The sequence below is a fragment of the Phlebotomus papatasi genome, chromosome 4, assembly GCF_024763615.1.
Source record: "Phlebotomus papatasi isolate M1 chromosome 4, Ppap_2.1, whole genome shotgun sequence".
In the NCBI taxonomy this organism is placed as follows: Eukaryota; Metazoa; Arthropoda; class Insecta; order Diptera; family Psychodidae; genus Phlebotomus; species Phlebotomus papatasi.
The window spans coordinates 2,982,939-3,007,860 of NC_077225.1; the positions used below are offsets into that span (position 1 = coordinate 2,982,939).

Genomic DNA, 24,922 nt, shown 5'->3' on the forward strand with positions numbered 1-24,922 from the left:
TGGAGTTCGATCCTCGAGCACCGCAAAACCCACAAGGGAAGGAAAGGTAAGTAGAGTGTGTGAGAGGGAGGGAAATTTTAGCGCACTAGGAGCTATTTAGAACGCTGGTGTCATCAGCGATTCTAGATGCTCTCATCCAGTGCAAAAGTAAGGGTTATAGTGCCACCGGAAGCTATTTAGTGCGCTAGACTCAGCCCGCGCTTCTAAATGCTTCTGACCAGGGCAATACAGAGGGGCTCTCAAGTGCTACCGGGAGCTATTTAGAGCGCTAGATTAACCCGCGCCTCTGAATGCTCTATCCAGCAACAGTAGAGGTGACAGGAATGGCCACTGAGAGCTATAAGGAGCGTGGCTTTTATGCTACGCTGCGGTATGCTACCTGATCAGTGGAAGAGTGGGAAGGAGACGACTTACTTATTTCTCTCTCGCTCTCTCTCTTTAGGTCACACATACACTAAATTCACCAGTCTTGGCCTTTAGAGTGTGACAATGGAATTGATTACATTGTCAAAACCAACAACTAGGTCATTGCCCGATATTTCTGGTGTACGCCTGAAGTATACGGGGATTTTACAAAAAGGCATTTTTCGCCCCTAAAACACTCATAGGGTGCCGAATCCCACCCCAAAAGGATTCGACACAACAATACAATTTTTATTACATTTTAATGACCTAATTATACAATATTTAAGAAGTGTGGTAAAATATAAATAGTAAATATAAATACGAACTAAGGAATGAATGATTTAATGATTTTACAAATAGGAAGAAGTGTTTCACAACACTCCTATCCCCTTAGAATAAGTGCTTTGCACGATTATATTAAAGTTATAAAGTATATTTAGTATAATATTAGTTGTTACATTGCTTTTTTTTTTTTGAACTATTAAAGTATACAGATAATGCTCTTAAATTTACAGCTAAAACTTACAAATTTCCTTCTTTTTTTTTGAGTGTTTATATTAAGTGATTTTATTGAATCATTAATTAATTAATTTATTAATTTTTTTTGTTAGTTAAAAGTAATACTTCTGATACTTCTGCTAGAAGGCAATTCAATCGAGTTTATCAAATCATCTCTTAATACATCTTGGGATCTTAAAATTAAGTTTTGAGGGATTGTCATGGGTATAGGATTGGAAACTGTAGGGGGTTGTGGGGTAATGCTTATGTTAGTTTGTGGTGGTTGGACACTTGTATTCGTTCCATAGGAAATTCCTGTTGTTCTGAAGCATTTAAAATAAATTATGAGAATAAAGGGACAGATAATCCTAACCGGCTTATGTAGGTGAGATTCTTAACGTGAGCTAACTCGGAGTGCATGCAAATTCGATTTAGAGCTGAAGTTGGGAGACGCCATTCAGTTATCTTGAATAAAATTCGTGAAATTATACAAATTTTGTATTTAAACCAAAATATCAAGGATTTGGATGAACTGACAGAAAAGTGTTATATGGGTGAAATGTAGACCAGAATGTTCTCTATAATTTTCCCATAGAACATGATCTCATCGATTACTCAGAAGCCAAGATAATCGAGGTTTTTTGTTTGTTAACTCGTTTTTTCATCCATCAGAATGCCCCAAGTAGTCATTTGTTGAACTTCAACTATATCAAAGAATTGTTGTATTCTGTGGGACTTTCCATTTAAAACCCTATTTTAAGTGTCTTGGTGGAGTAGAGGCAGTCAAATTGGCATCTGAGTGATTTCAAAGCGTTATTATGGGAAAAATCAATTTTTTCACACTTAAACGGCAAAATCGGAGTGATAGCGTAGTCTGAGTGGAAAATGATGTATGGACGAAATGTAGAGACAAATGTCCTCTACAATTATGTCGAAGTAATCATCAAAATCGGTTTAGCGACAGTCGAGATAATTGAGGTTATGTGATATTGAAATTCGTTTTTTGACTGTGGCGCCCCTGGTGTTGGTCCCACGAAGTTCAAATGTTCTAGAAAGTTGTAGTATTTAGTGAGATCTTTCGTTTAAGCCCTCATTCATCAAAATCGGTCACATAGAACCGGAGATATGATTTTTTGAATTTCGTGAACTTTGACCCCTCATATCTCCGGTTCTATTGAAACCACAGCGCACTTACGCACCATTTTGGAAACGTCCTAGACTGGGCTACAACATACTAAAATTTCATTAACTTGCACAATGCCGTTTTTGAGAAAAGTGACTTTGAATTTCGATGAATTTTGACGCTATCACAGCGCCACCTGTGGTGACTTTTTGAGCTTCCATCTGAAAGTGCTCATCGAGACGAAACCAAAAAGGTAAAATTTATGTCGATATGTTAATTAGAACCGGAGATAGAGGCCGGTCAATGTTCGAACTTTGACCCCTTATAGCTCGGGTCAGGGGTTATGGATCGACTTAAGGTTTTTTTTGTTTGATAGGTATAATCAACGGCTACAATATACTAAAATTTCAGCCCGATTGCATAAGGAATTTTTGAGTTATTTAACTTTTAAGATTTAAAAAATTTCTTTTTAATAATAGCGCCCCTAGCGGTGGTTTTATGAACTTGCGATGTTAGAAGAGGAAGTGGCATTTCACGAGAGCTTTCCAAAAAGCCCTCATTTTTTAAATTCTGACAATTAGAACCGGAGTTATGGCCATTTTAAGAAATTTTTTTTGGACCCTTATAGCTCGGGTCAGGGGGGTCGGGGGACCTTAAGTTTGGTATTGATGGAAAGCTCTAAGGCCCAGCTATAACATACTAAAATTTGAGCCCGATCAATGCCATAGGGTCGGAGCTATTGAGAAAACAAAAAATGGGGTCTTCAAAATGGCGGAAGGATTGGTGGGGGGTGGGGGGTCAATGCACCATGTTGCAATTTTCATACGATATTTAACCTTTGCCGAAAGCCGCAAGTCGATATCTTTTTTAGTTTAGGAGCTATTAAGCTCCAAAGAGCGGCCGAACGGCCGGCCGACCGGGAACGTAACTTAGCCCCCCATATATTCGTGATCAGGAAGTGGCGAAACACATTTTGGCCAAGTTTGAGCGCGATCGGAGGACATGAAATTTTGTTAGGATTATAGTAGGTGAGATTGTTAAGAATCTCACCTAATATTATGATTAACGCAGTTATTCCTGAAATATTAGGGAGGACGTGCTTTTCGATAATAAGGATTTTATCATTCGAATTTTGTGTTTTCGTAAGGTAGTGACTTTCTTGTAAGAGCGCATCGATATATTTCCTATGAGTATTGGATGTTATAGTTAGTAAGCCTAATTCTTTTTCCGGTTCATGTTTGAAATCTATGCTTTTCATCTCACCCATCTGTTCAAAAGATGCTAGGATATAGCTTGAATTAAAGGAATTTTCGGAAAATATATAAATACCGTCACTATTTAGTCGACAGCTTTTACTCAATTGAATTATTCCTTTAGATGGCAGTTCCACAAATTGAGCTTTTCTTTCTGCGCATTTAATTTGGACTTTGGAAGCTGTATTCAGAATAAACAGGAAAATATTCTCTTTAAGACTCATCCACATATTGAATTGGAATTTATGTGGTAAAAGCGTACATTTATCTGAGAGTCCTTTACTTACGGAAAATTCGCAAGTAGCTACAGAAGAGCTTCTTATAATATTTGTAGGACAAATAGGAGGTTGAATGGTCCGTGTGCATTCATTAAATTTATTATAATCAAAAAGAGAGTACGAATCGTAATTGTTATCAATAGCTATGAATGGGTAATGTATATTGCTTGTTTTAAAAGATTCATTACGCATATATGGTAAGGGAATAATATGGTATAAAGTGTAGGGAGGTGTTTTGCATAAGGGTATATCAACGAAAGCTGTTATTCTTGATAAGGATCCAATAATTCTTAATTTGGCTACATTGTATAATTGAAAGAGTGACATTGCTGGGAATGTAGTCATTTCGGGCAATTTTAATTTTAGTTCGTTGATTTGAGACTTAAAATTATCAGGAGGAAGAAGAAGTGGATGACATTTTCCACCGATTGCAGCTTGAGTAATGGTTAGGACTTGATCAAGGTCATGTTGTACCTTTTCAATTTCTAATGAAACAGCATGTTCTATGTGTCTCCAGAGATCAATGTTAACCTGATGAAATTCAGTATTCTTTAAGTCATTTACCATTTTCACAATACTATTTACTTTTAACTGTGTTATTGATAAATCTTTTCTAATTTCATCAGATTCCGCTAATGTTGAGTTTATTAGGCTTGTATGGAGTTCCATTAGTCTCATTACTTGATCATTTTTGCCTTCGATAAAATCTAGTTTATCAGATAGACTTGAAAGATCTTCTGCTGTTGCTGTTCCGAATAAGAATTTAGAAGCATAACCAACGATATTAAACCATCCACGTTTTTGCCGTTTAATGGAAGGAGTATATTCAGGATGTAATAATTGTTCAACAATATTGAAGGTTCTTTGACTGGTTCTAAAATTTGCACTGATTCTCATGATATTTTCTTTGCATTTTTGATAAATTTGAGAGTTTGTATCATTATAAAGCAACTTGCAGGCTTCATCTATTTCATTAATGTGGGTTTCTAATGTATGGAGTATATCTTCAAACTTCGGAAGTTCTAGGGATGCTGCAATAGTCCAATGCGAGTCGGTCAAACATACAGGTCCAAGGTCAAGAATATATGCATTAGTAGCATCTTCCAATGGAATTAATCGGAATCCTTCTGTTTCGGAACAAGCAGTTGGCAAGACGAATAGTAAGGTTAATACGATAATGATCGTGTCTGGAAGGAAATGATGAAAGAGATTGTTAGGATAATGGTCGTTAAGGAGTCTCTTCGTAATACAGTTTTAGCAAATTGTTGTGATATGTTTGAATTGTTGTTGACACCGGAGAATTTATTTTTGTTACCAAAAAGGGTCCCTTCCTCTTTTCTAAAAATTTTGAACATTCTCCAATTTTTGGCAGTGACTTATTAATTAACAGAACTTTGTCTCCAACTTGAAATTCCGCAATATTTAGTTTTGAATCATAATATTCTTTTGATTTGTGTTTATTGACTTTGAGTAATTCCGCGGCAGTTTGTTGGGTTGAATGCAATATTCGTCTCAGTTCGGTGTAATAGTCGTCAAAGGTATATACAGGGTTATTTTGGGGTTGTGAAAATGAAGAAATGTCTAGTTTGTTACCAAAGATTAATTCATGAGGGGTGAAATTATGCGCACTGTGTTTTGCTGAATTATAAGAAGCTACGGCTGAGCTTAAATAAAGATCCCAGTCTTGGTTCCCATTGTTTGTGAAAATTCGCAGATATTCAGCGATAGTACGATGACTCCTCTCAACCCCTCCAGAGGTCTGTGGGTGAAAAGGTGATGCCTGAGTCTTTGAAATTCCTAACAGTGTACATATCTTTTTGAATAGGCCAGCGGAAAAACATGGTCCTTGATCACTACAGACTTCGATAGGTGCCCCAAATAGGCATATAAACTTGTCTACAAAAACTCTAGCAACTGTTTCTGTAGTTTGATCTGCCATTGCAATTGCTACAAGATATTTTGATAGCTCATCATAGATAGTTAAAATATATTTATTACCTCTCTCTGTAAGCATAAGGGGACCTACTACGTCTATAGTAACACGATAAAATGGGAAAGGTGGTGTAGGTGTTATCATCATGGGCATTCGAGTGTTTGGGGATACCTTGTTTTTCTGGCACTTTTCACATCTGTTAATAATTTTTGATACTATACGACGCATGTTTTTAAAATAATATTTTTGGCGAATTCTGGCGCAAGTTGCTGTCACTCCTTTGTGTCCACAAAGAGGTGATTCATGAAATTCTTTGACGATTGTAGTTATTTTCTCAGCGTCACGTAACCTACTAATCTTGTTCTTGTAAATAAGTACCTTCGTTTTTCCTTCTTTAAAAATGAAGTTAAGCATTCGTTTGATTACCGGGTATTTAAGAGTAGGAATGAACAGGTTTTGCTTTTCCATTTTTATAGTTGAAATGTTTTGGGTTTCGCAAAAGGCATAAAGTTTTTCAAAAAGACAAAACATTGTTTGATAACGAACGTAAGGGATATTGGGTAATTTTGCAAATATGTACGTAATGTTATTTAATTCCTTCGCGAATATTTCGCCGGTTTGTATGGAGGATAAAACATGGAGAATTAATGTTTTCTGAGTTTCTGGAAAGTCTTCCGGAGTATTGCTGGAACTCACAAAGAGAAATTGGAATCCTTTCTGATTGTTTCCAAAGTACTCGTCACTTATCTCTTCGTATACTTGTGGAAGATCAATTTCTCGTAGATTCACGAATTCTTCATATGGCGTAATATTAAGATCATGCGTATTTTGGGGTTCATCATGTAAAATTTGTTGTTCATTCAGTTCCAATGAATCATTGACAGCAGAAATTTTATTATTTACTTGCTTGTTCAGTTCTTTGTTGATTGCTCTCGTTTGCGCCCTTGTGACTGCGAAAATTTTTAATTCAATGTTTTTATGGGACAATTTATATTTATTATTGTCGTGTGCTTGAATGTCCTCGCGAATCGGAATACGGGATAAGGCATCCGCTACTACGTTTAATACGCCTGAAGTATGAATAATTTTATAGTCATAACCTTCTAGTTTCAACCGCCACCTGAGGATTCGGCTACCCGGATCCTTAATTTTGCTAATAGATACCAAAGGCTTGTGATCAGTTACAACCGTGAAGGGACGACCAATTAAATAGGCTCTATAATATTTACAAAAAAAGTATACAGCTAGAGCCTCTTTTTCAATTGTAGCATATCTTATTTCTGCCTTATTTAGTATTCTGCTCCCATATGAAATGACTTTATCATTTTGGGAGAGAACACCTCCGATTGCAAACTGACTAGCATCGGTATAAAGTACGAAAGGTTGGGTAAAATCGGGATATGTTAAAATGGGGTCTGATATTAATTTATTTTTCAGGGTTGTAAAACTATCCTGACAAGAAGAAGTCCAAAAATAGGGTGTGTCTTTCTTCGTTAATTCTGTAAGAGGTTTGGCGATTGCAGAGTGTATAGAATTTCCATTTTATAAGACCTCTTATTTTAAGAGACAAAAGACGGTTGGATTTTGAACATGCATGGAGGGAGAGAGAAAGAGGAAAAAAGTGGTGAATGAGATCAGCTGGAAAAAAAGTAGGGGAATAAGCGGGAACGAGTATGGGAATTACGTAAGACTTGATTTGACAAAGAGACGTGAGGAGAAAAAGTTACAAGTTTATTTTGTGAATTATAAATTAAATATTAGTTCAAACTACAGAAAAACGACAGTGACGTAGAGTTAAACTGTGTTCAGTCTAGTAGTGGAGAAGTTGGTGTAAATAAATAATTGGTGAAGGGAATAATTGTGTTTCACTGCCTCAGTGGATGTGGAGAAGGGCATTTGGCGGTCATCGAGGAAACGTCTTCTGGAAAATCCAGCCGCCTACGTTCCGGATCACTGTTGAAGATATTTAATAAAGGAATATATATTTCCAGGTACGTGAATATCACAAACGGTAGAAGGAAGCCCAAGAAACACACAGTCCCTGACAGATTTATAACACCACAATATATTTATAGGTAATTCTCCACATCAGTGGTCCTTCGAGCCGGATCACTGTTGAAGATATTTAATAAAGGAATATATATTTCCAGGTACGTGAATATCACAAACGGTAGAAGGAAGCCCAAGAAACACACAGTCCCTGACAGATTTATAACACCACAATATATTTATAGGTAATTCTCCACATCAGTGGTCCTTCGAAGGAAAAGAGACCCCAACGAGGAGGTTTCAGTCACACGGCATCAGCCACGAGAACCTCGCAGTTTCGCCTGTTGACATTCGCACTCTGAAGACAATTGCCTTGTAGAAAAATCTTGGATATCTGCAGAAAATCTTTGGCCATTCACTGGGTATCCAGCAGAATTGAAAAGGAACTCCACGAAGAAGAGGACAAAGAAGCAGCTCCAAAGATGGCGAGTATCAAGAGTCGAAGCGCATATAAAGGGCAACTTACCAGTGTAAAGACAGCCATATCCCGCTACCATGAAGATGAAAGTCTGTTGAGTAGAGACGGTGCTCGAGCGTACCTTGAGACGAATTTGGAGATTTGTGACAGAATCAGGGTTCGATACAATAGGGTACAGGATGAAATCATTAACCAAGCTGAATCAGAAGAAGAGCGCGAAAGGGAAATTGAGGAGCAAAATAATTTCCTATTGGAAATTGATGAAGCGGAAGAGAAACTGACTGAACTGATTGTCAATATCAAAGTCAATGAATCTGCAAAGAAAAATCTTTTCCATTCAACCGTCATTGAAGATGAACGAATTGACAAACTTCTCGATGGCTTCTCAAAACTCGTAGAGCATATGGATGGTAGTGAGAATTCCAAGTATTCAAAACTCGAACCAGTGAAAATCCCCACATTCAACGGAGAGCATGCGCAGTGGCGTTCATTCAAAGAGATGTTCATCAATCTGGTGGACAGCAACAAGAAACTGTCAAAGACGCAAAAGCTGCACCATCTCAAGACGAAATTGACCGGAAAGGCCTTTGACGCCATTGATCATCTCGACATGTGTGATGAAAGTTACGACATAGCGTGGGAAACCATCACAAACCGATTTGAGTGCAAGAAAAAGGTCATCAACGGTCACATCGAACGCATCAAGAGCCTACCTACTCTGAAGAATCCTATCGTCGATGATCTCAGGAATATCTACGATGTCTCCACGACGACTATCAACGCAATGGACGCTTTGAAGGTCAACACTCGAGATCCGTGGATCATCTACGAAGTCCTGAGCAAACTCGATCACGAGACACAGACGCTATGGTCGCAGGAGCAGTCAGACGTGCCAACATGGGACGAGTTTAAGGTATTTCTAAATAAACGTTGTAAAGCTTTAGATTTATGTCCATCCACGTACACTAGTAATGTAAACAGTTCAGGTTCAAAAGTTCAAATTCAGAAACAAAAAATTGTAAAGTCCCTCACGATCTCTAAAGAAAATTCAAGTCAAAAGCATGAGTCATGTATCGTTTGCAAGAAATCCGCACATAAGTTGTGGAAATGCGGTAAATTCAAGTCATTTCCTGCAGCCAAAAGGCTCGAAACTGTTAACAATTTAAATCTTTGCATGAATTGTATATCAGAAAGTAGATCCCAGCATGCTGTAGACAAATGCCCTTATCCTCCTTGCAAGCATTGCAATAAGTCTCATAATTATTGGGTTCACGATGCTCTCTCCAACCCCCCGTCAAAGGTTACTCAAGACAATCCTCAATCAGTTTCCGAGGATCAGAAGAAGCCAGCCGTGCTGAGTAGCTTTCTTCCGTCAAACAAGAGTGCCAATGGTGAGATTCATCGCTCTATTTTGAAGACAGCATGTGTAAGAATTCTGGATTCCCAACAAAATGTCCATGTGTGTCGCGCCCTTTTGGATTTTGGATCCGAGATTTCTGTGATGACAACCGAATTGTGCCAGAGATTGAGATTGAAGTTGCAAAAGTCCCCTTACACTCAAGTTGAAGGATTTCAAGGACAAGTAAGCAGCCTCAAGCATCAAGTGAATGCAATCCTCATCCCTCAGGAAGGAACGCAAATTTCTTTGCAATGTCAGGTTTCACAAAAGATTTCCACCAATTTGCCTACATCTCAGATAAACCCTCGGGATGTAAGGGTTCCCACGGGATTCGTGCTCGCTGACTCAGAGTGGCATGTGTCTAGGCCAATTGACCTACTCATCGGAGCAGCACACGAAGACGAAATTATGCTGGACGAAGTTTACAAAATGGGCCCAGGAATTCCATCACTCAGAAATACCGTCTTCGGTTGGGTAGTTTGCGGAAAATGGCAGCCTAATGGCGCACAATCAGCAGACACTCCCCCCGTTTGCCACACAATATCCCTGAAAACCATTGAGGAGACCCTCAGGAAATTCTGGGAACTCGAAGAACTCTCAGAAGAATGTCCACAAACGGTCGAGTATAGGGAAGTGGAAGAATTATATTCAAGTACGACAAAAAGATCGTAAAACGGTCAGTACAATGTTCGTCTACCTTTGAAGGGAAACTTCGGTGAACTCGGATCTAACCGAAAGCGAGCTTCAAGGCAACTGAACTTCCTAGAGAGAAGGCTCTCACAGAATCCTCAACTATACAAGGAGTACTCTAATATCTTTGAAGAGTATCTGAGTTTGGGAATCATAGAGAGAGTGCCTCTGATCGAGCTTCAAGCTAAGTCATACTACATGACACATCACTGTGTTGTTCGAGAAAACGCGTCATCTACCAAGGTCAGGATCGTTTTCAACTGCGGATCTGTTTCTGAGACCGGCATAAGTCTCAACGATGTTATCAAAGTGGGGCCTGTCGTTCAACCGGAGTTGATAGAGATCTTGTGGAGATTTAGACGATTCCCGATTGCACTATCCTGTGACATTGTCAAAATGTATTTGCAGGTACAACTTAATGAGGATCACAGAGATTTGCAACGTTTTCTTTGGCGAACATCACCAAGTGAACCAATCATGGACTACAGGTTCAAGACTTTGTGTTTTGGCAATGCTGCGTCACCCTATCTTGCCACGAAGACGTTGATCAAACTTGCAGAAGATGAAGGAGAAAATTACCCACGAGCAGCAGAAGTTCTTCGGAACAATTTTTACGTGGATGACTGTCTATTGTCAGTGGAGACCACAAAGGAAGCGATCGAGTTGCAGAAAGATCTCATTAGTCTTCTCGGCAAAGCTCAAATGAAGCTATCCAAGTGGCAATCCAACTCTCCGACAGTACTTCAAACATTGCAAGAAGGCAACGCAGAGGCAAAGGAAGTCTCAATCTCTGATGGCTGCGTGAAAGCGCTAGGATTGATGTGGAATCCGTCAAACGACACCTTTTCATTTCAAGTCGATACAATGGTCGAGAATTTAGTTCCAACCAAGAGAAATATCCTGAGAGTGGTGGCAAGGATTTATGATCCGCTAGGACTACTAGCCCCCATCACAATCAACGCGAAATTAATCTTGCAGAATCTTTGGAAGAATGAGATTGACTGGGATACCGAGGTTGAGGGAGATATTTTGCGAGAGTGGAAAAAATTTATTGCCTCACTACAACACATTCCGTCTATGAGAATATCTCGATGGACATCGAAAAACGAAAATGTTTGTAAAGAGCAGCTCCACATGTTCTCGGATGCCTCCAACCTAGCCTACGGAGCCGCAGTGTACCATGTCACCAAGGATGTCTCAGGACGAATTTCAAGTCAGATGTTGACGGCGAAGTCGAAAGTTGCGCCAATCAAAACTAAGACAATCCCGAAGCTAGAACTTTGTGCAGCAACACTTGGGGCCAAACTGTTAGCAAAGGTCGCAAAAAGTCTGAAAATCAGCAAGGTTTATTGTTGGGTAGACGCCAAGGTAGTTCTTGCGCAAATTGCATCCGCTTCAAACAAACAAGACGTTTTTACCAAAAATAGAGTGACAACGATCAGAGAGTTGACAGCTGTTGAATGTTGGAGACACGTTCCCACAAAAGAAAACCCGGCAGACCTCATTTCAAGAGGAACCACAGCCATGGAGTTGGATAACTCATCATTGTATTGGGAAGGCCCTCATTGGTTAAAGGAGAGTGATTTAGCTTGGGAAAGCAAGGAAAGTGTTCCACCAGCAGTCGAGGAGTCACAAGACATTTCAGTCGCTACACTCACTGTCAACAAGTCAGAAGGAAATTACATTTTCACTACCCTCGTGTCAAAAATAAGCAACTTATCCAGAATGAAGAGAGTTCTTTTGGTAATTTACAAAGTTGGCCAACTCTTGAGATTCAGAGCATTAAGGACTAAAGGTCTTGCAGGAGCTCATCCGAATCAACCCACAAGTCATAGTGCAGCAGACTTAGTCTGGGCAGAGAATCAGTTGATAAAATGGGACCAAGAATCTCATTTTCCAGAGCTCATTCAGGATCTCATGAACAACAAAGCAGTGACCATCAACAGCGCAGCAATGAAAAAGTTGCACCCGTTTCTGGATGAGGAGAGAATTTTAAGGGTCGGTGGCAGATTGGGACATCTGGATGATGACTACAACACCAAATATCCAAAAATTCTCCCACGCAGTGATTTGACAAAGCTTATCATCCGAGAGATGCACTTATCACTATTGCACCCCGGGCCACAGCTATTGCTAGCTCATTGTCGAAGAAGGTACTGGCCAATAGGTGGACGTCATATTACAAGAAACGTTGTCCACATGTGCAAGGCGTGCTTCGTGCACAAAACTTCTCGAGAAAACCAGATAATGGCAGACTTGCCTAAACACCGAATTTCGTTGGTAAGGGCATTTTCCAGCGTGGCCATTGATTGCTGCGGGCCATTCTTTATTAGAACAGGCGCCGAGTCCCGTGGACGCACTCAAAGGATCGACATAGTTGTCTTTGTATGCACCTCAACCAAGGCAGTCCACCTGGAAATTGTAAGCAGTTTGTCATCAGAAGCATTCATGAGCAGCTTCAGACGATTCACTTCACGTAGAGGAGTTTGCAAAGAAGTGTTCTCAGATAACGGAAGGAATTTCCTAGGAGCATCACGTGAACTTCAACGTCTGTTAGCAGAAGAAGCTCAAACCATTCAAGACCAAACAATCAACCAGAACATTACCTGGCACTTTCAACCGGCTCGTTCTCCGCACTTCAACGGATTAGTCGAAGCAGCAGTGAAGTCAGCAAAGACTCAGGGAGGGAGAGAGAAAGAGGAAAAAAGTGGTGAATGAGATCAGCTGGAAAAAAAGTAGGGGAATAAGCGGGAACGAGTATGGGAATTACGTAAGACTTGATTTGAAAAAGAGACGTGAGGAGAAAAAGTTACAAGTTTATTTTGTGAATTATAAATTAAATATTAGTTCAAACTACAGAAAAACGACAGTGACGTAGAGTTAAACTGTGTTCAGTCTAGTAGTGGAGAAGTTGGTGTAAATAAATAATTGGTGAAGGGAATAATTGTGTTTCACTGCCTCAGTGGATGTGGAGAAGGGCATTTGGCGGTCATCGAGGAAACGTCTTCTGGAAAATCCAGCCGCCTACGTTCCGGATCACTGTTGAAGATATTTAATAAAGGAATATATATTTCCAGGTACGTGAATATCACAAACGGTAGAAGGAAGCCCAAGAAACACACAGTCCCTGACAGATTTATAACACCACAATATATTTATAGGTAATTCTCCACACAGAGAAATTGGGAATAAAGCGTCTATAGTAGGATGCTAGTCCTAAAAATGATTTTAATTCGCTTAAATTGAGTGGAATAGGATATTCAGCTACTGCTCGCGTTTTTGAAGCATCTGGGCGCAATCCATCAGACGATATGCGGTATCCCAGCTATAATAATTCATTTTTAAAAAATTCGCATTTTTCAGGTTGTATTTGGAGATTAAATTGCTGGAGTCTTTCGAAAACTTTATGTAATTTAAGGAAGTGTTGTTTAACTGAGCTGGAATAAATTATTATATCGTCTAAGTAGGCCATACAACAATCTTCCAACAAATCTCCCAACACATTCTTAATCATTCTTGAAAATGCAGCCGGTGCGCTAGTCAACCCTTGGGGAAGGCGCTCGAATTCAAAATGTGAGCCAATTGCGTTAAAAGCCGTTTTTGGTTTACTGTCTTCCGAAATTTTCATCTGGAAATAACCAGATGCCAGATCTAATGTGGAAAAATATTTACAATTACCTAATCTGTCAAAGATGTCATCGATATTGGCAATTGGGTGTTGGTCTTTTATAGTAATTTGATTGAGTTTTCGGAAATCTATGACCACACGCCAACGCTTCTTACCGCTTAAATCCGATTTCTTTGGTACCAATAACAAAGGTGAATTGTACGGACTAAAGCTATGTCTGATAATTCCACTGTTTAGCATTTTGGTTATTTCTTTCTTTATATCGTCCCGTTGATGGAACGGAATCCGGTAAGGTTTTTCGTTAATTATTCCGCTTCCTGGCATTGTTTCAATCTTGTATTCCGCGCATGTAACGTGAGATAACTTATCATGTTCGAGATGAAAAATTTTGTTAAATTTCTCACACATTTCGCGTAGTTTGTCGTATTGCTCTTTAGTTAGATTTTGATCGATGTTAATTTTCTGCATTATTCCTTCAGTTCTTATTTGGTCATTTGAGGGAGAATATGCGTCTGTAGGCATTAAATTATAAACATTGAATTCCGATAATGACTCTATATCTGGTACGAATTGGTGCACTTGAACTTCAAATTTTGTTGTGTTGACAACAGGTATTCTTGCTTTATGCTTTGTTAGGTGTACAATGCACTCCCGTGAAAATATTTCCTTATTGTCATCACAAAAAAATTGCTTACATAGCAAAGGTTTGTTTTCTGGAAATGTGAATTCAATAAATGTTTCAGAATTTGGTTGTAAGCAAAATATGTGACCTAATTTTTGCTTAATTTTGCAATCTTTTGTTTCTGTGTCAACGCTTTTGGAATTTGCTGAGCTATTTTCCTGATTTTCTTGAACGCTGTCCCCAATAAGTGAATGATTTATATCTCGAGCTTGAGATGAAGAAGAGGATGTAGAAGTAGATTCTTGTGTTGTATTTTCTGACTGACCTTCGTTTGAGGTTTCTGTTCGTGTTAATTGCATTTGATCAAATGGTTAGCGTAAGAAAGGTACAGATAGTCTCAACTCATTAAATAAAACATGACCTGCTTTTACGTGTATTACTGCGTCTAGTAGGTACATTAAGTCCCTACCAATAATTCCGTCAAATGGTACGTGATTACTTGGGAGAACGTGAAGTTTTGTATCTACATCAATTTTTCTAAAAGATGTAAATCCCATTTGCATTTTTACAATTCCTAGAGTTCTTACTTGTCCCTCTATGATTCCACCTATTGAAATAGTTTTGGAGACAATTACAGGTGAATCAGGATGCAGGGATTTTACTTTAACAAACGAATAAGGAGATCCGTTATCAATGAGAAATCTCAATTGAGCTTGTAGGCCTTCAACACTACAGTACACATTTATTATCTGAGGGTTTTCTGGTTGTATGATAAAGTAGCTTGGTACCGTGATCATCTCTTCAGGGTCGGCAGAATACTTTAAAGTTGTCCTGCCGACCTCATCTCGTTTTCCTGATCCTGTTCGATATTTTCATGCCTTCCTTCGTCTGTAGTAAACATTGCAGTGGAATTGAAATCCCCACCCCGTGGATTAAAGATCGTGGTTTCATTATGGTTAAGGGTTTGGTTAGATGATCGGTTGAAGGAATTGTTGCGATTCGTGTTATTAGAACTCTGATTTGTATTATTGAATGATCGATTTCCAAACGAATTTTGTCTGGGCGGAATGTATTGTGAATTGTTTCGATTAGCGTTTTGTTGGATATTCGTGGAAGTAGTATTATTACTGTTATTAAACGAATTATGTCCTCGATTAAAAGTTTGATTGTTTGTATTGTTAAATCTGTTGGACGTATTGTTAGATTGTGTTGCATTCGTGGTATTTCTATCATTACTCGATTGATTTGCACTTCTGTCATCGTTATAAAAAGTAAATGATTTCAGTCTATTTTCAGCAAACAGGACAGCAGATGTAATATTAGGGAAAGTCTTTGCCATGAGTAAAATTCTTGTGTCATTGTTTCTAATCGAATTGGCAAATACATCTATGGCCATTCTAGTATTATTGTCCTTAAGGGATGTGGGAAGACTACCACTAAACTGAGATGCATATGCACTATTTAAAATTTGAAGTCCTTCTTCAACTCTCTTCCCAAATTCTTTAATATTTTCTTTAGGGCGCATAGAAATTTTCTGTAGTGCAAGAATAGCATCACTAAGAGATACTTCTGGGGTAATTACAGATAGAAGAGCATCTTTGAATTCATAAAATGTGTTAAATGTTTGCCCTCTTATATATGAATACATTTCAGGACTTAATTTAAATGACAAAAGTCTTATGAATTCCCGATCTTTAGAAAAATCTTCTGTCTTAAAAAATTCCTCATATAAATTATCGGCCAGGGATATAAATTGGGAAGCTGTGTTGTACTTACATGTACACTTTGGTACATCTTTGAAGATGCCACTGAATGAAACGACGCTCATGTTGTCAGATTTTGGTGGCTGAGTTGGCGATGTAGGATTCTTTGTAGTGTTCGACGGTGGAGGTGGTGGTGGAGTTGTCGGAGGTTTAATAAGGCTGCGTTTGGATGCTGGTGATGTCTTTCGCTGAAATACAGGCGCTTCGATGACTGAAGAATTGGAGCCTGAAGAGTTGCAAGAAGTTTCCGAACTCGTTGATTGGCTTTTCTGCTGAGAAGTATTCTGTACTGCTTCTGGAGTAATAGAAGCTAGAGGCAGTGCGTTAATCTGCTCTATTATAGATGTTACTCCGAGAAGAGATGCTGATGATCTATCAGGTGTAGTTGATGAAAAAAGAATTTTGCGTGGTCCAACTGGTGAATACTGGATTTTACTGCTTTTCTTGAATACTGAGTCGTCTAGTTGTAAATCATTTGGGAAAGTCTGGATACTGGATGATTCTGCAAGCTGGTCTTCTTCTTCTTGTTTGTTTCTGGTGACTGTCTCAGTAGCTTTTGGCAAATCCGATGCTGATTTTGGGCGTATCTTCTTTACAGGGTTCACTTTTATCACTTTTTCACGCAAGTGGAAACTTGTTCTATTATTCATTTATATTTTAAATTGCACTTTTCAATTGATTTTCACTTGGGTTTTCACGACGTGTTTAACCACTTCTGACACCAAATATGTTGTGGACACACAAATTAAAATACTTTTAAGTATTCACTGTTGTTTATTGTGCGACAGTTCCAAGACAATTCCGCTGAATCGAGCGGTTCATACAATTTTTATTACATTTTAATGACCTAATTATACAATATTTAAGAAGTGTGGTAAAATATAAATAGTAAATATAAATAGGAACTAAGGAATGAATGATTTAATGATTTTACAAATAGGAAGAAGTGTTTCACAACAATATGTTACATTTGTTAATTAAAAAAAAATAATGATATGATTACCTATAATCCACAGAAGCCAGCAAAACCGTGGAATACCACCCTATATAGTTATAATAATCAGTCTTTTCATTATCAGGCACTGTCACCTCAATGTGGCACCCATCTAAAAAATAATAAAATTATGTAATTTACAAGGAAATAGAAAAATATTTTATTTTTTACCAACTGCTCCATACGTTTGTGGAAAGCCCCAAAGACGCTCAAAACCACTCGTAATTTCCAAGATTTTTTCTTCAGTAGCAGGATAAAAATTTAAATATTCTCTCTCGAAAGCCTCAACCACCGCATAACAAAAATCCAGGAAAATTTCTCCAGCTGTCGTTCTCCCTACACCAAAGAGACTTGCAATTATTCTATTTTCAGCACAAGTTCCCAGGGTGTATAAGCTGATGGAAATCCTTTTCTCTACGGAAATAGCTTTCCGGAACTTCGTATCTGCCCGCATAATATGTCTTCGGAGCCGATTGACCAAGAAGTCGAATGTTTCTCGTGTGACGCGAAACTCAGCCTGGAATCTCTCATTACTAAAAGTCTGAGCATCTACCTCCCAGAATTCAGATGAACGGGGCTACAAAAATGAAAAATATTACCATTAGATTAAGTCTTATTAAATTAATTCTAAATACAAACCAAAATCCAGATATTGCGGCATTTTCCAGGGGTCATGATCATCATAAGAACGGCTGTGAGGTACATAGCGCGTTTTCTCGCTGCGTCAGAAATTTTCCTCTTTCTCATGGCACACCTTTGAAGTCTTTTCACTTCACTCGACATTCCCCAAATTTGGTGGAGTGCGAGTTTCATTTCACGATTCATATTTTACGCTTTAAATTTATTTACTAATCCACTGTCCACAGACAAAATATTTCGTCAATCAGTCTCTAAACTGTTTTTTAAAACTGTTGACATTTAAAGTGGTTCAGCAAAAAGAACTTTGAAAGGATTCAAATTCTCCAAAAAACATTTGTATTGTTTTAAAGCCCGTTTGTAGTGTGTCAGGAACTGACTTGGCTATGAACGAGCTTAGTCGTTTCTGGACTTTAGCCGTAAGTGTGTCCAGGGCATTAGACTGATAGTTCTCCCTGAACTCGCTTAGCTGGTTGGCACTCCTTAATGAAACGCAAGCAGTATGCTGTTATCCTTACTGTTTTTTGTGAGGGAATCATATTTGTTAAGAAGTTCTGGCTGTGGTACATGAACCTCCGGAATATTTTCCTCACTGAAGTATGCATATGGAATTGATGGACCTGCTGCCCATAATGACAGCGAATGCGTAGCTCCTTGAGCTTTTGCAATAATCGCGTCCATTTCCTGCAAGAATTCATATTCCTTCTCTGGCCAGGATTCCTCAGGTCGGCGGAGCCAAGACCGTCCAGCCCACCAAAGTTCTGAGTGTCTCAGTTTAGAAGGACAGATATCTCTCGAGACTAAGTCTGCTGGGTTTTCAGCAGTTTCAACATATTTCCAAATATTTCTATCAGTAAGTTCATGAATTTTTGAGACGCGGTGTGCTACATAGGTCTCCCATTCACCTGGATCCTTTGCAATCCACGCTAAAGTAATCTGAGAATCTGACCAGAGCCAGAGCCAGAAGTGTAATCTTGTATTTGCCGTTGTGAATTATTTTTGTGTACACAACTGCACCATAGGCTTTTTCAGATGCATCTGAAAATCCAAGCAATTGTACTTCAGCGCCTGGTGAATACATTGAATACCGTGGAATTTTAATTTTTTCGATTTACAGTAACATTTTGATAAAATCCGTCCAATCCTTCTGAATGTCCATTGGAAGAATTGTATCCCAATGCAGCTTTCGCTCAGTTTTTTGCTTTTCTTTTTTTGACATTTCCATGCTCTTTGCATGATGAGCTTTGGTCTCAATAAAACTGGACCAATCCAACTAACTGGATCAAGAATGGAAGCGAGGTCCGAAAGGAGTTTTCTCTTCGTTAACTTTCCAGGAGATGGTGTTCTTACCTTGTACTGAAAATGATCAGTATGCGGATGCCATCCAATTCCAAGTGTTTTGAGAGTGTCTGTATCGTTGAGATGCAAATATTTGGCTTCGATCTGTGTGTCGGATAAGTTAGTGAGCAAATCTGGAGAATTGCTTGTCCATTTTCGAAGATTCATGCCTCCTTTCTGAAGCAAACCAATCAACTGATTTTGCAATTCCTGAGCTTGCTCAACTGTATCAGCTCCCGTTATTACATCAACGTAAAAATCATTGAACGCCGCGACCGCCTGAGGAAATGCTTCTCCTTTATCTTTCGCAAGTTGAAATAAAACTTTTACAGAAAGGAAGGTGGCAGGAGCTGTGCCATAAGTAACAGTGTTTAATCTGTACTCTTTGACTGGGTCATTAGACGTGGGTCTCCATAAGATTCTCTGGAAATCCCTGTCCTCTTGTGCTATTTGAATTTGCCTAAACATCTTTTCGACGTCGGCAGTGTAAACGAATCTATGTTTGCGCCATCGGATTATGATGTGACTCAAATCATCTTGAAGTTTTGGACCAGCATATAAAATGCAATTTAAGCTCACACCAGTGTTTGTTTTGAATGACGCATCAAACACTACCCGCGTTTTTGTAGTGGAGCTGTCCTGCTTGAATACAGCGTGATGGGGTAGATAATATTTACCTCCATCCCTTGAAGCAACTGTCATGTGTCCCAAAGCAATGTATTCTTCCATGAAACTGCTATATTCCTTCCGCAACTCCTAATTAGTCGCAAATTTATTTTCGAGATGTACCAAACGAGCCATAGCTTGTTTCCGGGAATCACCCAACTTTGATGTATCATCCTCAAATGGTAGCTTCACTTCATAGCGTCCATCCTGAGTCCTAGTATGGGTTTCAGCGAAGTGTTTTTCACAATGATGGATAATTTTCTTATTTGACTTTTTAGTTTGATCCATTTCCCAAAATGCTCTTAGCTGCTCATCGATTTCTGCCATAGTAATCATACTTATGGCCTTTCTTTCCGATGAGTTCCTGTTAGTGGGAGTTGTTCCTGTAAGGATCCACCCTAATTCGGTATTCTGAGCGCATAGGAGTTTATTTTTCTTTACACCCTCTTTGAGAATTGTCGCGTAAATTTGAGAACCCAGGATTAAGTCAATTGGTCCACTAGTCATGAACGTAGGATCAGCCATCATTACATTTCCAATCTTCAGCCCTTTGTAAGAAGAAGATTCAATGTTTCTTTGGGGTAGAAGCCCCGTGAGAGACGAAAATACTAGAGCTTGAGCATCTAGTTGAAAGGTTGAGGGAAATCTGGGTGCAACTTGTATGCGTATTAGGTGAGATTCTTAACAATCTCACCTACTATAATCCTAACAAAATTTCATGTCCTCCGATCGCGCTCAAACTTGGCCAAAATGTGTTTCGCCACTTCCTGATCACGAATATATGGGGGGCTAAGTTACGTTCCCGGCCGGCCGGCCGGCCGCTCTTTGGAGCTTAATAGCTCCTAAACTAAAAAAGATATCGACTTGCGGTTTTCGGCAAAGGTTAAATATCGTATGAAAATTGCAACATGGTGCATTGACCCCCACCCCCCATCCCTCCTTCCAACATTTTGAAGACCCCCCTTTTTTTGTTTTCTCAATAGCTCCGCCCCTATGGCATCGAGCAGGCTCAAATTTTAGTATGTTATAGCTGGGCCTTAGAGCTTTCCATCAATACCAAACTTAAGGTCCCCCGACCCCCCTGACCCGAGCTATAAGGGTCCAAAAAAATTTTCTTAAAATGGCCATAACTCCGGTTATAATTGTCAGAATTTAAAAAATGAGGGCTTTTTGGAAAGCTCTCGTGAAATGCCACTTCCCCTTCTAACATCGCAAGTTCATAAAACCACCGCTAGGGGCGCTATTATTAAAAAGAAAATTTTTAAATCTTAAAAGTTAAATAACTCAAAAATTCCTTATGCAATCGGGCTGAAATTTTAGTATGTTGTAGCCGTTGATTATACCTATCAAACAAAAAAAACCTTAAGTCGATCCATAACCCCTGACCCGAGCTATAAGGGGTCAAAGTTCGAACATTGACCGGCCTCTATCTCCGGTTCTAATTAACATATCGACATAAATTTTACCTTTTTGGTTTCGTCTCGATGAGCACTTTCAGATGGAAGTTCAAAAAGTCACCACAGGTGGCGCTGTGATAGCGTCAAAATTCATCGAAATTCAAAGTCACTTTTCTCAAAAACGGCATTGTGCAAGTTAATGAAATTTTAGTATGTTGTAGTCCAGTCTAGGACGTTTCCAAAATGGTGCAAATGTGCGCAGTGGTTAAAACAGAACCGGAGATATGAGGGGTCAAAGTTCACAAAATTCAAAAAATCATATCTCCGGTTCTATGTGACCGATTTTGATGAATGAGGGCTTAAACGAAAGATCTCACCAAATGCTACAACTTTCTAGAATATTTGAACTTCTTGGGACCAACACCAGGGGCGCCACAGTCAAAAAACGAATTTCAATATCACATAACCTCAATTATCTCGACTGTCGCTGAACCGATTTTGATGATTACTTCGACATAATTGTAGAGGACATTAGTCTCTACATTTCGTCCATACATCATTTTCCGCTCAGACTACGCTATCACTCCGATTTTGCCGTTTAAGTGTGAAAAAATTGATTTTTCCCATAATAACGCTTTGAAATCACTCAGATGCCAATTTGACTGCCTCTACTCCACCAAGACACTTAAAATAGGGTTTTAAATGGAAAATCCCACAGAATACAACAATTCTTTGATATAGTTGAAGTTCAACAAATGACTACTTGGGGAACTCTGGATGAAAAAACGAATTAAGAAACAAAAAACCTCGCTTATCTTGGCTTCTGAGTAATCGATGAGATCATGTTCTATGGAAAAATTATAGAGAACATTCTGGTCTACATTTCACCCATATAACACTTTTCTGTCAGTTCATCCAAATCCTTGATATTTTGGTTTAAATACAAAATTTGTATAATTTCACGAATTTTATTCAAGATAACTGAATGGCGTCTCCCTACTTCAGCATCAAATCGAATTTGCATGCACTCCGAGTTAGCTCACGTTAAGAATCTCACCTACATAAGCCGGTTAGGATTATCTGTCCCTTTGATGCTTAGAAACACCCGCATTAGCACCACCAATTCCTCTGACTGGCGAATTATTTTTTTCTCGTGGAAGAGAGAGTTCTCTTTCAGAGATAAATGTATCCCCAGACCCTGTGTCTATAAGTGCTCGGAATAAAGTCCAATTGCCTCCAATAGCGTTTACTTTGACTAAGGCAGTGGGAAATAGAGGTGATCCTGATGATGAATGCGACACAACATGTTGTTCCTCTTCTTCTTCTTCTTCTTCAGCATCTTCTATTGACAAGGTCAAGGCATTTGTGCTCTTATTAGAGCCATCTGAAGCTGATTTGTCTTCATTCTTCTCTTCGAAATGAAGGAGCGTATGATGTTCCTTGCCACATTGCTGGCATGTTCCCTTGCTTACGCACTGCGCACTTTTCTTGTGTGACAGGCACTTTAAGCAAAATTTTAATTTTAAGGCTGTTTTACGCCTTTTAAATGTATTGAGCTCCAGGAACTTTGGACACTTTGTAAGAATATGCGCTTCCTTACAGAGTGGACATGAAACTTTGCTGTTTGTGGCATGAAAAGCCTTTTTTGAAGTTTCCTTATTGTCCTTATTCGTTTTCTTGGCTTTGATATTGCTATCACCAGCCTTGAGTGTGTTCAGCACATGATGTCTTTTTAGCAGGAATGTTTGTAACTGCTGTGTTGTTGGAACGGCGGTGGGGTCAAGGATACTCTCCTCAAAGAGCCTCAAGGATTCTCCATCTAACTTTCTGATGATGATCCCAACTATTACGGGGTCCCAGTCTTCTACAGAATAACCAAGACTTTTCATTCCCGCTGAGAAATCATTGATTTTATCATGAAGAGCAATTATATCCTTTGCATTTCTGAACTCTACCTTTTTTGAATCTAGTAGAATGTTCACATATTGAAATGTGACGCCCCTTTTGTTATCATACCGCTTTTTCAGCAGCTCTAATGCTGCTTGATAATGATCCCCTGTGGGGCTGAGATGAGCCACTACCCCTTTTGCCTCTCCCTCTAAATATGACAAGAGATAAGAAAATTTCTCTGTATCATGGAGACGAGGATCTTTATGGATGATATGGACGAACATCTCATAGAATGATTTCCATTCCGTAACTTGACCACTCAATTTACCAATTTTAATTGGTGGTAATTTCGGTCTTTGAGCTGCATGTGACCAAGTTTATTGATCATTGGCAGTCTGATTCCCAGGGAAATTAATGGGAAATTGTCCTTGCGGAGGAAATGGCATATAATAGTAACCACCTCCGTAAGGAATGCCTCCTTGATAGCCAAAGGCTGAGGGAGGAAAAGTTGGTGGCATATTAGCCTGAGCAGGGTGGTTAAAATTCCATGGTAAGGTGCCCTGCGGAATATTATTCGCATTTGAGTGGTCTGAACTTTGAGTGAATGATCTAGAATTTGAAGATTCATTCTTGTCCGAGTGATTTTGCATTGTGGAATTCTGTTTTGGATACAGTATGTCAAGAAGCGATCTTGTATATTGAGCGCGAGATTTAGCATCATCATTAATTGAGGACGGTTTCTGCTTTGGAATGGTACCACCCTGTGAAATGGCCTGAGATGAAGGGAATGGATTCATGATTTCCTGTGGGGAATCCACCGATTCTGGATGAGTAACGGTATTTTGTTCTAAATTGGACAGCTCGCGAATTTTTGCATACATCGCGGCTGCTCCCTCCGTATAGAGTTTATTAGTCTCATGGTAAAGCCCTTTGGTGAAATACTCATGATTTTCATGCAATTTTTCTTCGAGTTGAGCATGTATGAGTTCATAATCAACCCAATATGAATGCAATTTGTCCAGGCGCTTTTCTACAGTGTCTTTTGTGCGTCTCTGTCCCTCTTTCTTAAAATTGCCAATGCATTTCTCGATCTCTTCAGCGCGATTCGCTGCATCAGCTAAAAGACCATCCGAGTCCATAGTGCGCGCGAGAGAAAATATAAGTGAAGAAACTGCAGTGGAATTTGTGAAGTGGACAAAAAAACCCAAGTGAAAAAGTGAATTAAGTGTTTTTTTTTTTGTTTATTGACCTTAGATCAATTTGCCAATTATTTCAACTGTTTGATTTTTTCGTTGATCTCCTTCAGCTGTTCCTCAATGATGCGAATTGCTCGCCTTTGACGTCGAGCACGGACCTTTTCCCCCCTCTGCAGCGCCTATTTGGTCTTTGTGGCTTTCCAAAGAGCTCTTTCCTGGCACCGAGCTTCCTGTTCTTGTAGTCCTCGATCGTTATGGGACGAGGTCCTACTTTTGGATCTTTTAGGAGCTCTTCAAGTGTCGGCTTTTGCCGTGGAGCTGGATGAGCTTCTGGTGGCATCTGTGAGGGACCCTCTAGCAGTTTATATAAAGGGGTTTGAGGAGTCCTTTCGGCTTCTAAACGTCGATTTTTTCCCACTATGAATTAAGAATTAAAAATATCCTTATTGTTTCAGGAGATAAAATTTTGAAGCGCAGAAAAATTGGTGAGTTAAAATAATTTTTGTTTAACAACCCTGAGAACAAGACAATTAAATTTCCTCGTAGATAAGAAAACTTGGTGGTTCAATTTTAATAGAGGGTCAATAGGACCATATTAAGTCCCGATATTTCTCAATTAAATTTTACGGTGGGTCGTAAGGACCATGTTCAGTGCCAGAGCTAAATAGGGGGTTGTATTGGGAAGGGTGCTCCCGTGAGCAGGACCCAATTTAAGGTGCGGGTTTACCGCTCGACTTAAATTGGGG

General features: G+C 39.2%; 1 protein-coding gene across 1 annotated transcript; it reads right to left on the minus strand.

Annotated features, from left to right (window-relative positions):
- Positions 1-19,783: 19,783 nt before the first annotated feature.
- On the minus strand, positions 19,784-20,218 carry LOC129808527 (uncharacterized). Its single transcript, XM_055858304.1, has one exon. The coding sequence runs from the start codon at positions 20,216-20,218 to the stop codon at positions 19,784-19,786; it is 435 nt and encodes a 144-aa protein (XP_055714279.1).
- Positions 20,219-24,922: the final 4,704 nt, after the last annotated feature.

Bases quoted from the DNA above. Each gene is read 5' to 3' on its own strand.
- LOC129808527 (XM_055858304.1), bottom strand. From the start codon at position 20,218: ATGGCTGATCCTACGTTCATGACTAGTGGACCAATTGACTTAATCCTG.